Source organism: Corvus cornix, chromosome 10, assembly GCF_000738735.6.
Source record: "Corvus cornix cornix isolate S_Up_H32 chromosome 10, ASM73873v5, whole genome shotgun sequence".
Classification (NCBI taxonomy): Eukaryota; Metazoa; Chordata; class Aves; order Passeriformes; family Corvidae; genus Corvus; species Corvus cornix.
The window spans coordinates 1,495,651-1,510,970 of record NC_046340.1 but is presented as its reverse complement, the minus strand read 5'-3'; the positions used below and the strand labels follow the sequence as shown (position 1 = coordinate 1,510,970).

Genomic DNA, 15,320 nt, shown 5'->3' with positions numbered 1-15,320 from the left:
CACGACACAGACTTTAGTGCACCCAGACTTGTTTTAACAACAGCACAGCCATGGCCGAGGACTCGAGCATTAAGGATGTTCTCAAGCAGGTTTCACAATCTTTGTGGCATCTATACTTCCATCCCTTATGTTCCTGTAAATCTATGATTACAGTAGTACAAAATAATCTACAGATATATTTGTATGTGGGACAGGGCCAGATCTGGTTTGCAGGGCACCCTGGGATGCATTTACATTTTACAAAACAATCTAAAAGCATATTAAAACTAGATTTAGCAATCTACCACTGAATACTTTTGCAACAGGCCTCATAGCAATTTCATATAGAAGGAAATAGCAATACCTTTATATTTGGTTGTTGATGTGAGAATTAATCCTTTACTGTTTTTATACTACAGCAACTGAAGTGTCAGTGGCTAAAAACTGGGCAATTCTTCCTCAGTTCTATGACTTACAACCTGGCCTGGGATCCTCAAGGTAATGCATCATTTGTGAAGTATTTGTTCAACATTTGTAGTTAGAATGACTTGAACACAAAATATTTTTATTGTAATAAAGTGTGAGCTTGAATATGGAAAATTTAAATTACCTCTTCTCAGGCAGTGCTGCATAAAATGTGAGGCTATGGTTAACATTTGTTAAGATGCTGTGCCACGTGTTTGAGTCTCTTATGTAAGATCTTAGTTTGGGAATCCCAGTGTTGTTAACTGACTTAATTATCACTGATAATCATTTAAATAGAACTTCAGCACAATTAAGGTCAGCAATGTACCTAGACATGGATCTTTATAAGATGACCCTGTCATATTCAAAATGGACTAAAGTTTAGCTTTCAACCTGTTCTGAATAATTCACAACAAAGTATGACAAGAGGCTTAACCTTTCAGCATGCCTTCATCGTCTTGGTTCCATAGCTCCGTTATCACTCCCTTCCAGGTAACAGGTTACTGACAGCAACAGACTTCCTGCAGCTGTGGGCCCCTCCGTCCGATGACATTCTAGAGGAAGATGAAGATGAGGATGCCAACAATCAGATCAAGGATGATAAAGTTCTCCCGGTTCTAAATGACTGGAAATGTGTCTGGCAGTGCAAGTGAGATAGTTTTTGTTTTAAGAGAAATTGCAATGCTACCTCACCTGTATTTTAAAATATGCTTTTAAATACCATAAAATTCAAACAATGTAAGTTATTCCAAATAAAAAATCCTCACTCCTGTTGGATCTAACCTAGGCTTGCTGTACTTAAACCAATTTTTAATTTTTTTTCATAGAAGTGTGAAAATACTATTTTGTTTCATTGTAGCAAATATTTTTATGCTTCTGCTATTCATAAAGTATGGTTAAAGCAACAACTATAAAATACTTAATCTAATTCTTACTTAATTTTATATTTAATTTAAATAATGAACGCTAACACTGAATCAACTGAATACCGGTGCAATAATATTTTAGAATAAATAGCCCTTACTTAACTTGCTCTTGTATTCTGTAGGACTGCAACATCAGTGCATTTGATGTCATGGTCTCCTGATGGTGAATATTTCGCGACAGCCGGGAAGGTAAGGACAAAAAAAATACTTGAGTTTTTGCAGTATTTTTCATTTGTTTAACAAAAGTGATATGTTTAGTCCTAGACCATACACTCTATTGTAGTCTTAGCAAAGGTAAATTACGATCTTGTGTAATGCTGTATTTTCGTGTAATTCCATGAATTTCAGCAACAAGAAACTGGATTTAGCGACGTACTCTTACTGGATACTTGAATGACAGTGATGCAGACTTGTATGTTTTTATGTGTATATATATATTTGATTTTTTTTTAGATGAAGTATACTTAGATGAATTTTCAGAAGAATATAAACAATTTTTTCTACTTCTGTTCAAAGTAATGAGACCATTATGATAGAACACATACACATTTAAACTGGTATAATATGCACATGTCTGGATAAGTTAGAGAAGGTTTTTATTTAGTGAATTCTGGCTTCAATTACCAGGTGTATTTCAGACTGCAATACTTTTTGTCTAATCACTATTCAAGCTAAATTTTCAATTAATAATTCTCTTTAATGTCACCCTCTCATTTGAACGATTCCCTTTGGTTTACAAATCCCAGTAAGTAAGTATTTTTTGCTTGCACTTACTGTGAGTTAAATGTGAGATGAATTTTAGTTCTGGGCCAAGTTGTCATGAACAATACCAGAACAGCAGTTTCCTTATTACTTGGGATTTTCTTTTAGTTACATTTTTAATTACAGCTACCTTACCCCCTGGTTTTTTGTTGCTTCACCTAGGATGACTGCCTCTTAAAGGTTTGGTATCCTATGACTGGTTGGAAGTCATCTCTTCTGCCCCAGGAGAATGAAGAAAAGAAGAAGTGCTCAGAGGATGTGCAGTTTTCCTTTGTTTATTTGGCGCATCCCCGAGCAGTGACAGGATTTTCCTGGCGGAACATCAGCAAGTACATGCCCAGGTTCGAAAGCTGCCTTTATAAAAAAGCAAGCAAGCCTTTGATCAAGTGGGTTTTTTAACACTCTGCTTAATGTTTTGCCATCAAGAACGTGAGATTTCTCTTCTTATACTTTCAAGAAACGAAGGGTACCAACATCTTCCCATAAACTTCTCTATCACCGAATTTAATAACGATGGTCAGGTTAACCTTCAGTTAGGGGAGAAGCAGAAATTTAGATAAAACAATAACTACTAAATACTTGTACACTCCCCTAATTTCTGCTGTGTCTATACTGAGCTAGCCAGGCAGTAATTTTGCTGTGTCTGCCATCAGGGGGTTGGTCTGTAACGTGTTACTCACGTCATGCCTCGATGGCATCTGCCGGCTGTGGGCAGAGACGCTGTTACCCGAAGATACTCTCCTGGGGGAGCAGATCTGTGAAACCACCACTTCCAGCATCAGCAGCACCATCTCACAGTCTGGAAAGCAAAAGGACACAATACAGCATGCCCTAGAGGTACAAGTAAATACTTAATTTGTCCAATTTTTTGTTTCACAATTCTTAAAACTTTAAGGATATAAAGCTCTAAGAATGTATATTATGTAGGCCCTATATGCATTACAGAATAGTCTGAATTATTTCATAATTTTGAAGTCTGTTACTAAACACTGAAAAAGAGACTGTGACTCTGCATCCAAGCACCGTGTTTTTAAAACTCAATTTACTTTTTCTATAGTTAACTGACAGTGATGGGAAGAGAAAATATTTAATGTGGAATAGTAATGATGGTTTCATTCTGATTGGGTCTGAAAGTCTACAACTATAAAGACAATGAAAGGAGTAAATAAATGCTTTTAATTTTTAGTTACTTCGTTTGATAATTTTGTTTCAGTGCCAGTCCTATAGTCTTAGGAAGTCTGTTAACTTTACAGTAAGAGAAAACCAATCTGTAGAAGTGGCTGCTCCTGGTCGACCTCAACAGGCAGCTTTTTTCCCTGAGAAGGTACATACCAAAGATCATCTGCAGCCACAAATACCTACGTGAGAATGCTTCAGCTAAGGCTGTGTGGGATGTGTGAGGGTGCCTGAGATAAAAGAGCAAGAAACATCTGCTCTGCCATTTAGTTGTGTGATTGGTTAGTCTCCTAATCACTGGCTGCGTAGCTGATCCTAAAACTTGTACACAGAAGAAGCCTATAAATCCTTGAGTGTTTTTAATAAAGTCATCCTGCTAGATGACAAAGTGGTGGTCCATTACCCTCAGTCTCTATGCTATCAGTATAAAACCAAGAAAAGATAAGAAAGCAAAAGAACACCCCATCACTCATTTGTAGACTATTACAATCAGACCAGGTTTTTACTTCTTAAATATCATGGCCATCAACAAATAGGGAGCTTGGGACCAATTACACTTTGGGATGTTAAATCATTTGTGCTCTCTACATGCTCTTGGAAATTTTCAGTCATACAAAAATAATTCATTATAAAATTATACCACAGAAGCTGCTGCTTTTAGATTGTTCTAATCTTGTTCATGAATGTTGTGAAAAATGCTGTGTATTTTTGTGGTGGTGTTGAGTAGATATTAAAGGAACTTTCAGAAGACTGTTAGAAGAACTTTGCTTTTGGACAGATCTGCTGTACATAAGCGTACTACTCTGTGTTGAAATCTATTTAAAATAATCCTTTTGAAATTAGCCTTCATTTCTTTGGTAGAAAGAAGCTTTAGGCTTTGTATAAGCATGACTTTTTACCTTACAGTGGTTTTAGCATTTACTGATTTATTTTTTGTAACTACAACAGACAATTCATCATTTGAAAAATATGAGAAAAGGACAAAGGAGATCTTCAGTTCTTGTTACCCACACAGATGTCCTGCCAGATCAGCAGGGTACTCACGAGGTTCAGCGTCACATTTCCCATCAAGCAAATGCACTTGGTCACTTCCACATAGCAGCAAGCATCAACCCTAATACAGGTGAAATACAACCATTTATTAGACTGCAATCATGTATTTTCACAACATGAAAAGAGTAAAGGTGGCTGAGATGCACATTCTTTGCTTTGCCTAATCAAATAAAGGGAACTTGTAGGAAGTCTGTTAGTTGTCATAGAGTTTTTAAGACAAATGAAGCTGAATTTATTCTGAATGCCTTCAGCACCTTTATGAGCAAATTAAATTCATCTTTGCAGATCAGAAGTCAAAAGAAGCATAAATTTCCAGTCTGCTTCATGTTTGATTCTTGGGTTTGGGGGGCCATGGTGTGTGATGAATAGAGTAATTGTATCCTACAGAATATGTAGTGATTGAAAAAAAAGCTGGACCACTGGTTTTTTTTGTAGGAAACCAGCTGCATTTTATAGAACAATACAGAACATTTTTAAAGAAAAACACTAAAGAGCAGTGACATACTTAATGTAAAGTCTGTACGTGAAAGTCAACACGGCAATATATGGCACTGAGCAATTAGAACCATTGAGTATCATTTACCATTCACAGAAGAATAAATTTTCATGTAAATTCATTGACCTTAAAATATCTTTGCTGTTTTTATTACAATTGGATGTAAAAACTTGATCTGCATCTTACCTTTTCTAATCTTGCAGGCACAAATTATGTTATACCTAAAATAAGTGAAAGGTGTGTGTACACACATGTATGAATAAAAAGATGAGTGGTTAATATATAGCTTAATGTATAGCTGTATATATTTTTATACAGTTCAATATATAGCTTTTTTATTTGTTCAAAAATGCCCACAGATATTCCATCGGTGTTGGCTGGAACAGCTTTTAATACAGATGAAGGAAGTGGAGGCTTCGTTGTCCACTGGCTGAATAATAAAGAATTTCATTTTACGTCCTCTATTGAAGTATTCATGCAGCATCTAAGAAAAATTTCTGAACAACAGCTAGAACAAGATTTTGATGTTGAAGCTGAAGAGGAAGAAGAAATGGAAGAAAAAGAGAAAGGCTTACATATGAAGTTAGATCATGGTTAGTAATCTGGGTAGTTCTGATCGGACAGTGCTACTAGCAGCTTGTGTTTTGAAAGGAAACTGATAGGGAGATCTTTGCAATGGATAAAATGGCACATTGCTTTTCTGTTGCAGATTTGTCTATAGACAGAGAATCAGAGACAGGGACCGGTACAGGCTCTTCAGAACATGAAGATGGAGAGAGAGAGGGAAGCCCCAAAGCATCTCTGCTAGCAGGCCCACGCCTGCCTCTTCCGACAGTTTTGTTAGACCGGAAAATTGACTTGCTCCTAACTGAATGGAACAGGAATCCAGATATGCTTTTTACTATCCACCCTGTCGATGGTACCTTTCTGGTGTGGCATGTGAAGTATTTAGATGAATACACTCCAGGCATCTTTCGACAAGTTCAGGTATGGTTTACTTGAAATGGTTTTATTATTTTTGGTATTAACAAACATTGTGTCCTCTGCTGTAGAGCTGAACATCGGTAGGAATTTCATTTTAAGTACTTCCTGTAAAACACCTAGCATTTATTCAGGCTGAAGCTGAGTTCATGTATTCTAAATTTTTTTTTTTTTTTTCTTTTTAGGTTTCATTTTCTTCTAGGATTCCTGTCGCATTTCCATCTGGAGATGCTAGTTCCCTTAGCAAAAATATTATGATGTATGCCTGCCCTGTCTTTGTAAAAGACAACAGCAGTGCTGCACAGCAGAAGACGATGGACTTTCCAGATAAAACTCTAGCAAATAGAGGACCAAGCTTTGCCCAGGACAGTGAAAATGTGAATATAATTTCTCCTGTGGTAATGATGATTTCCAAACATATAGATGGCTCTCTCAATCAGTGGGCAGTTACTTTTGCTGATAAATCAGCTTTCACTACTGTGCTAACTGTATCCCATAAGTTTAGGTACTGTGGACACCGCTTTCACCTCAATGATCTGGCCTGCCATTCTGTTTTACCACTGCTGCTGACATCTTCCCATCACAATGCCCTGTTAACTCCTGAGTCAGACACTTCCTGGGACTCCGACAGGATAAACAGGATGATGGATCCTATGAAGCAAAAGAAAGGTTCTGCTAAGCAGCAACTTAAAAATGCAGCAACCCGTACATTCCATGACCCAAATGCAATCTATAGTGAGCTGATTCTGTGGCGAGTAGACCCCATAGGACCTTTATCCTACACTGGAGGAGTGTCTGAGTTGGCTCGAATTAACTCTCTTCACACCTCTGCTTTCTCTAATGTAGCCTGGCTTCCAACACTAATTCCCAGCTATTGCCTTGGTGAGTATACCTGGCATGTTTCCATACAGGCTTAACACTGTGAGTTGTAGAACTAACTTGTTAAAATAAATTACTGTTTTATATGGAGTATATTTACATTAACTTTTCAAAGATTTCCTTACATTATGCAAATCAAGCAGTTTTACTTCATTTGTGGCTAAGCTCCTGCAAAACACTTGCTGTGGTCTGAGTGTGTCTGCAGTCCCTGTGGATGAGCTGACACCCAAGAACTCCTTTGTGTGAGCAAGCACTCCTTGCTCCCACAAGGTGATGCCTTTCCCCAGCGCTTCAGGCAGCTTCCTTGAGTGCTCTCTGCATTGATGTGGTGTTGCAAATGCAGGTGTGCTGATGGCTTAGGGGTGCTAGCCACATGCAGCTGCAGGGCCAGAGGGTTGAACAGAACTAGCATTTGGACCACTTGAACATCAGAATTATTGGGGAAGATTTCCAGCAAAAATTGGCATTAACAGATTCCTTTGACATGCTGGCTAAAAACTGCTTAGAACATCAAGAAACAATACTGAAATTCTTCAGACCACCAGAGGCTTACAAAAGCCCAGTTGGAACTCAGGATGTTTGTAAATACATAGACTACATTAAGTTTACAGAACTACAGGCAACACTTTTTCAGAGGTCAGACAGTACAAGATCTGATGTGTGATGTCCTTGGCCAGTTCTTCAGTTTTTGTTTTTAATTTTAGAGCTTGCCATTGCAGTTAAGAAAACTACTTCTACAATAGTTACTCAATCCAGCCACACAGATACTTATTTTTTAATTATCACAAAGATGCTGTTATAGTAGCTGTCATCTTTGTGTACAGTACTGAATGCCATCTGTGCTGTGGGCGTAACATGAAATTTTATACAAATACCAGGTTATAAATACTTAGTATCTTTGATTTAAAGTAAAACAAATCCATTTTCTGTGCTTACATAGTCACATTCTGGGCTGTCTGTATCCCAACAAAGTGTTCTAAACACAAATAATGAGCTGCATTCTTGTAGTTTAGAGGAAAATGTATATCAGAATAGAAAAATCTCCTGTCAAACCTGCTGTATATACTGTTGAGAAGGAAAAAAAGACACTCTTACAATTCTTCGTATTTTATTCAGTACAGATCTATTTCTCCCTCCACTTTTATATCTGCACTTTTAACTTCAGGGCAGAAGGGAATATTCTTAGAGGTTAATTTTATGCAAAGAGCCTAGAGACAGTAAACAAGGAAGAAAGCTATGGCTGAACAGTTTCCTCTTAGACTCCTGCTCTGAAATGTCTCTGACAACCTCAGAAATCTGGAGTTGGCTCTTCCAAGCAGTGCCCCAGAGGTGAGAGTGAATCAAACATCACCAGAGTATGGAATGGCAGCGTTCCCTTAGGTGTACTGCAGACTGGGGTTGGCATGTGTGAATCGTGTTGGAATTCAGCATAGATCATTGAACTTTTTTGAGGAGTTTTGGTTACATTCATGAACCAAATTCAGAAAGGGAATTATTTCAGAGTTCAAATGATGGTGTATTAAGGCACACATTTGCTTAGTTTTTTTGCTTCAATGCTTTATGAAAATTATGTTTGAAGCATGTTCTTACACTGAGGATTGTAACAGACTACCTGATGCCATTGAATGCCATTTTTTTCTCCATGATTTTTTTGTGTCTTCTGTTAGGTACCTATTGCAACTCTGCTAGTGCTTGCTTTGTTGCATCAGATGGCAAAAACCTGAGGCTCTATCAAGCTGTTGTAGATGCACGAAAACTTCTGGATGAATTATCTGACCCTGAATCATCTGTAAGTTTTATGTAGCAATGGTTTGGTTTGAAACTATTAAAATAAAACTAACATAACTCACCTTTTCCCCCTTCCAGTGGCTTGTCTTCCTTTAGTTCTGTGTGATTTTTGTGCAATTCCATGTATAGGATCTTATGCATTAGATCTTGCATAATTGTACGTTTTGCAGCTGTCTGTAAGCATTAGCAGAAAAAATGCAGCTATTATTACTAAAAGTGTCTGCACTGAACCAAAATTTCCCATACAAGTTCCCCTAACCTGCGGCAGGTGGGAAAAGGAAAAATAGCATTTCTTACTTAGTTTGTCCTCTCAGAAGAGGGGAGTCAAGAGTAAGAGGAAAGGTGAAAGCAGAAGAGCAAGACTGAGGTGTATCCACCTGAGTTACATCTATGTATGAGGAAGGGCAGAGATGGTGGGATATGAGGGAATCAGCTAAGGGACATATTAGCTTTTTTTTCCAATGACCAATTTTTTCATTCTTTTTATCTTTCATTTCTCTGGCATTAAGAAAAGTAAAGCCTGACTTTGTACTGTTATTGTATAAAGAAACACATCTTCCCTTTTTTCCCATTCTTCTGTTATTTTATAAACCATCCTGCAAGACAGGGCCTGTCAGTGTTCAGATCAGTCTGAGGAATCTGTTCTAGGAGCAATGACTGTGAACATTCCAGCAAAAATCAATAAAGCTTTCAGCTTATATGTCAGCTGTACTGATTTTTTTTCCTACATGTTGTGACAAAACCTGAAGCTTGAAAAAGAAGTGAAACAGTATATTGTTTCTCATTGCACAGATACATTATGTGGTGTTATGCAAGGATAAATCTTTAAATTAGCAATATTTAGATTCCATAAAAACTGGTGTATCATCCCCACAAAGAGCTGCCGACTCACAGCAGTGCACATGGTTTGATAAACACATTATTCAGGAGTGCCAAAGTGACAACTGCAAGAACTCTGTTGCGGTTTGTGCCAACAAGAAAAATTGAAGCATCAGTTTATCATAAGCAACTGCAATTTTCTTCTGTCCAAAGGAAAAATATATTAATTCTACTCATTTTTCTCTGTTTCAGAAACTCATTGGGGAGGTGTTTAATATTGTGAGCCAACAATCTACTGCTCGACCAGGATGCATCATTGAGCTCGATGCAATAACTAACAAAGTAAATAAGTGGTTAACTCTTTAAGGGTATCACATAAAGAAAGGTGTTTAATAACTTTGTTAATTAGCCTAATCTGTTGAAAAGAGGTAAAAGAGGTGACATTTCTCTATGGTGACAATGACTGCCTTGAATCTTTGTGAATATTGAGATACCTTGAGCATTTCACTAAGCCAGCTTTCTGTTAGCTGCTAAGAGCTCAAAGCTCATTTTTAGAGTAGATCTATGTTTTCTAAGCATAACTCATGATGAAAACAAAACTTTACTAAAGAATGGCTTCCAAGGTATCATAATTTAAAGGGAAATAAATTACAATCCCTTCAAACCCAACCAAACAAAAATAACAGTAAAAGCCCAAACCTAACAAGTAGATCTAACTAGTAAGAATGATAGCCAAAATGTAAGAATGATAGCCAGGTACAACTTGAAGGTTTTTGTGCCTGTATTGAAAAAAAAAAATTGTACCTATTAATTAACACAGCTATACGTTTCAATCAATGAGCAGGTAGGATAATTAAACCTTGTTCTTACTCAATTATTTTTTCCATACATGTTCCAGTGCTGTTTTCTGTTAGCAGCCTGTGAAAACAGCGAGTTTTGCCACTCTGAATTAGAAAACTGTGGGGGTTTGACATGTATAAATGAGTATTTCTCTATTGTCAATAAATTTCTGTGTCTTTTAAGTATCAATAGCATAGAATCTTCAAATTTAAGTTCAGATCTACAAAACATTTTCCTAGAATTTTTATAAATGAGTACAGGGAATAGTGTCTTACCTTGCTTCTCTGGGGAAAAAGGTGTTTTGCAGCATGATAGCTTTGCCATCACTGTTATTTGGGGGACGTCTTTTTCCTTACCAGCAGGGAAGGATTTCACCATGAGCAGCCTTCTCTGTAGCAAGGTAGAGTTACCACAAAGAAATACGTTGCTGTCAGAAAAGACAGATGTTAAGATATCTGAGAGAAGGAAAATCTGTGATTTGTTCCCTTTTTTAGATTTCCCAAGCAATTAACTGCAGATATGTCTTCCCACTGAAGAGGGATAAGAGTCTGACAGTTTTTGCCACTGTCATTTATTCAACACCAAAGAAATAAAAATGAATCAGATACTAATTCATCTGCCAATAACTGCAGCAAAAGTGTTATTACAGAATTTGTCTATCCTGGTAGGCCTCGGTGAAATTATTGAAATATACAAATGATGAGTTCTAGAACAGGCTGTTCTTAATATGAAAGAAAAATATTGGGGTTTTCTGATGATAGTATTAAACTTAATAAAAGAAAGTGTTCTTCATTGGTAGCTAGATTGCACAGGGGAAATAATTGCATTAGTACCAAATTTTGCTATACTGTTCTGGAAGCATAACGACTGCTCAATGTTTCAGTGTGGCTCAAACACACAGTTGCTTCATGTCTTCCAAGAAGACTTCATTTTGGGATACAAACCACATAAGGAAGATGTGGAAGGGAAGGAAACTGAGATATTTTTCCAGCCATCACAAGGTATAGCATAAACTATAACTAATATGAATTAAATAGGTACCAAAAAATGTTCTTAAGGAATACTAAAATCTATCTGGCATATGGTAATTTACTTTCAAATGAGAATCTGTGGAATTCAGTGAAATGGCTGTTGTGTATTGCTCATATGAATTGTTGCTAAATGGTGTTAAACAAAGACATTCTGGTTGCTTAGAGTGAAACAACTCAAATAAGAAAGTGCATTTTTCGAAGTGCTTACATTATATATCAAAATGTGAACAGAACAGAAGCACGTTTTCTGCATCAACAGGTAGTTCCAGGTGATGATGTCACTACGTCTGGCTTTCAGGTTAATGCAATGGAAAGTCACTGGGGAATTCAGTAGTAGACTTGAAACTTCAACAGAAAAAGGAAGAAAGCAGGCAGTTAGAAGAACCTTTATAATCTGGCAAAATAGTTCAAACTGAATGGGAAGGCAAATATCTAATAAATTAGATTTGCCATTAATACTCAGATTTTCTGTAAGTCAGTATCTATTTTGTAGTTCTGTTGTCATGAGCAAACAAAATGTGAATTAAAGCATGCTACTAATGGTACTGTTTCAATATTTTGGTTTATAATCTTAACAATTTATTTTAAAGATGAAAATGGGGGTTTTATTGTGGATAGTTTTTAGAGAATCTTTTGTTATGGAAAAATTATTTAGGTTGAATATAAATTTCATTACCCTATGTGAATATATATGTTTATATGTATAATATATTTAAATTACAGGGTATCGTCCACCACCTTTCTCAGAGAAGTTCTTCCTGGTAGTAATTGAAAAAGATGGTAGTGGCTGTTCTGTTCTTCAAATGTGGCATCTTCATCTCAAATCTGTGCAAGCCTGTTTAGGTGAGTGAGTGATTGTAACTTTCTTAGAGAGACACATTTCTATCATATTACTTAAGATAAAACAAATTTTGGTGGTTTATTACAGAACAAATTGTGTCACCTTTGTCAAGCAGAAGCCTAAAAATCAAGAATCTTCAGAATAATACATGAATGCAATAGAAGCAGTAAAATTCTTACAAACATTGGTTGCATTCTATACCAATGACAATATAAAAATGTGTTGATAGAGTGAGTAATGTACTTAAGCAGTGGCTTCTTTATTTCAAACTATCAGTATTTCAGAATATTGTGGATGCCTTAAATGAATAGTCACAGCATGCAATAAAACTGACACAGCCTGCACACATCATATAATTATTTTCTGTGCAACTTGAGCTCTTGTAAAAACAAATAAATTTGATTATCAGATATTCATGCCTTGCCCTTATAAACAATATTTTAACGTTGTTGTCAAATTTTTTTACATAGCAAAACCAACTGAAGCATCTTTAGTAGATAATAAACTCAGTGTACCTGAGCAGAAGACTGTGGATTCTTCTCCAGATGTATCACCTGGCATAAGTCCCATTCCACGATCTTCATCGATTGCTAACCTTCAGACTGCTAGTAAACTCATTCTGAGCTCCAGACTTGTGTATAGCCAACCCCTGGATCTTCCTGTTGGTGTAGAAGTAGTAAGAGCAACTCCTTCAGCAGGTAACTTTAACATTTTTTTCTATACAGTTGGTCCACTGATTTATTTCCTAGTTTATAGGATTGTATCTCCCCAGCCTATAAGATTCTGATTTACTGACACAGGAAACACAGGACTGAAAAGGTGCTTTCAAATCATCATGCCCATGTCCTATTACTCTTCCATAAATATATGGAGTCCCCACAGGAAAGCTGTTCCTGAAACTTACTCCTCTAATAGCTGGAAATGTGACTTTTAGTCTTATTTATTAATGAACAGTTTACACTCACTTGCTCATTTGTCAGCATTCCTGTGTTTGGTATAGTGGGATTTTTTACCTGATGCACTTACACCTTCTTCTGATTGTCTTTCTGTCTCTCCTGTTATTTTTTTCCCTTTCCCTCTTAGATTTCCTTTTGGTAGGCTATATAAACCTAATCTTAACTTCCTTAATCTCATCTGATTAGGGCTTTGAATTCCTGTCATTGTACTAACAGCCCTTCTCTGAATTAGTTCAGTTCCAGTTTATCTTCTTTGACTAGTGACCAGAAGTGCAGATGATAGATAATGTTCAAGCTGCAAGACTGTTACCAGCCCTAATATTATTTGCCCTTATCCAACTCCAAATCAAAAAAATAACACCAGGTTGTAAAGTTCTCTAGCAGTAGGTAGGCAGTGTTATGTCTGCCTTAATCATATAGGCATTCTACTGCCTATTACTAAAAGTAAATGTGTTTGTTCTGACTTCAGGTCACTTGAGTTCCTCATCAATCTACCCGGTCTGCCTCGCACCGTATTTGATAGTAACGTCCTGTTCGGACAACAGAGTGCGCTTCTGGAGATGCACTGTAGAGACAGACCTGAGCAGCAAAACTGAAGAGAAGGAAACGTACCACTGGAGAAAATGGCCTCTAATGAACGATGAAGGGGAAGACAACAGCAGTACAGTGAGCATAGTAGGAAGGCCAGTTGCTGTTAGCTGCTCTTACACAGGACGTCTTGCAGTAGCATACAAGCAACCCATACAGCATAATGGGTTTGTTTCCAAAGAATTTTCCATGCATGTTTGTATACTTGAGTGTGAGTCTACTGGAGGATCAGAGTGGGTTTTGGAACAGACAATTCATCTGGATGATTTAGTTAAGGTTGGAAGTGTACTTGACTCAAGGGTCAGTGTGGATAGTAATTTATTTGTTTACAGTAAGTCAGACGGTTTTTTGAATAAAGACAAGTACCTGGTGCCCAGTATCAAGCATTTGGTGCATTTGGACTGGGTTTCAAAAGAAGATGGCTCACATATACTGACAGTTGGAGTGGGTGCCAACATCTTCATGTACGGAAGGCTTTCGGGGATTGTAACAGATCAATCCAGCAGCAAGGAGGGAGTAGCTGTCATCACCTTGCCTCTAGGAGGGAGCATAAAACAAGGTGTGAAGTCAAAGTGGGTGTTGCTCAGGTCCATTGATTTGGTATCGTCTGTGGATGGCACTCCTTCCCTGCCTGTCTCTCTGTCCTGGGTGAGAGATGGAATACTGGTGGTGGGAATGGACTGTGAAATGCACGTTTATGCCCAGTGGAAACACGCCGTCAAGTTTGGTAATGGAGAAAGTGATGTTTTTACTTCTGAAGACTCAACAACACAAGATCCATTTAAAACAAGCGCAGTAGTGAAGAAAACCAGCGTAATTGATGGGGCAGGTATTGTGGATGATGTTTTTGGCACTCCAACTGTAATTCAGGATGGGGGCCTCTTTGAAGCTGCTCATGTTCTTTCACCTACTCTACCCCAGTATCATCCAACCCAGTTATTAGAACTGATGGACCTGGGTAAAGTTCGCCGAGCCAAAGCGATTCTGTCACATTTAGTTAAATGCATTGCAGGAGAAGTTGCAATAGTCAAAGACACAGAAGCTGGAGAAGGGACTGGTCCTAAGCGCCACCTTTCTCGCACCATCAGTGTGAGTGGCAGTACTGCCAAGGATACCATCACTGCAGGGAAAGATGGTACCCGAGACTACACGGAGATAGACTCAATTCCCCCACTGCCCCTCTATGCACTGCTTGCTGCAGATCAGGATGCCACCTATGTTTCTGACGAAGCTTCTAAAATACCTCAGGGCTCTGAAGACCATGCAAAGAGGAAAACAGAGGATCAGTACTCGGATCTGTTCCAGATTCAACCTGTTACAACTGAAGACTTTATAGATTTTGAGCCTGAAAAGAGGGAGAGTAAATCCAAAGTTATTAATCTGTCACAGTATGGGCCAACTTACTTTGGCCGAGAACACGCCAGTGTCCTTTCAAGCCACCTGATGCACTCAAGTCTGCCAGGCCTCACTCGACTGGAGCAGATGTTCCTTGTAGCTTTGGCAGACACTGTGGCCACGACAAGCACTGAGCTGGATGAGAACAGAGATAAGAATTACTCGGGTTAGTAACTGGCTTATTCTTGAATTGACATTCTTGTTCTTCTCAGCAAAGGTAAACTTAGTCCTTGGGTATTTTGGGATAACAAAGCTGAAAGCTAGCATCAGTTATTCAGGTTAGATACAGTAAAAAAGAAAAACAAATATAAGTATCTGTGGGGTATGTCCAGCCACTGCCCTGGA

The 15,320-nt window shown here is 37.7% G+C and overlaps 1 protein-coding gene and 1 long non-coding RNA gene across 5 annotated transcripts in view; one reads left to right on the top strand and one right to left on the bottom strand.

The window, feature by feature from the left end:
* Positions 1-15,320, top strand: part of DMXL2 (Dmx like 2) — a 47,544-nt gene that overhangs the window by 9,966 nt on the left and 22,258 nt on the right. For all 4 annotated transcript variants that reach the window (XM_039557336.1, XM_039557339.1, XM_039557337.1 and 1 more), the window contains exons 4-18: positions 399-477; positions 937-1,093; positions 1,493-1,559; positions 2,295-2,473; positions 2,786-2,969; positions 4,257-4,431; positions 5,217-5,450; positions 5,567-5,844; positions 6,024-6,720; positions 8,385-8,506; positions 9,577-9,666; positions 11,048-11,165; positions 11,919-12,038; positions 12,507-12,734; positions 13,462-15,141. In XM_039557336.1, the coding sequence (XP_039413270.1) occupies positions 399-477; positions 937-1,093; positions 1,493-1,559; positions 2,295-2,473; positions 2,786-2,969; positions 4,257-4,431; positions 5,217-5,450; positions 5,567-5,844; positions 6,024-6,720; positions 8,385-8,506; positions 9,577-9,666; positions 11,048-11,165; positions 11,919-12,038; positions 12,507-12,734; positions 13,462-15,141 (4,408 nt within the window). The remainder of the gene's footprint in view (positions 1-398; positions 478-936; positions 1,094-1,492; positions 1,560-2,294; positions 2,474-2,785; positions 2,970-4,256; positions 4,432-5,216; positions 5,451-5,566; positions 5,845-6,023; positions 6,721-8,384; positions 8,507-9,576; positions 9,667-11,047; positions 11,166-11,918; positions 12,039-12,506; positions 12,735-13,461; positions 15,142-15,320) is intronic.
* Positions 8,573-11,571, bottom strand: LOC109143433. Its single transcript, XR_002043609.2, has 3 exons — positions 11,404-11,571; positions 10,440-10,591; positions 8,573-8,679 (listed from the first exon to the last, which is right to left on the bottom strand). It is a non-coding gene; the product is annotated as an uncharacterized LOC109143433 (long non-coding RNA).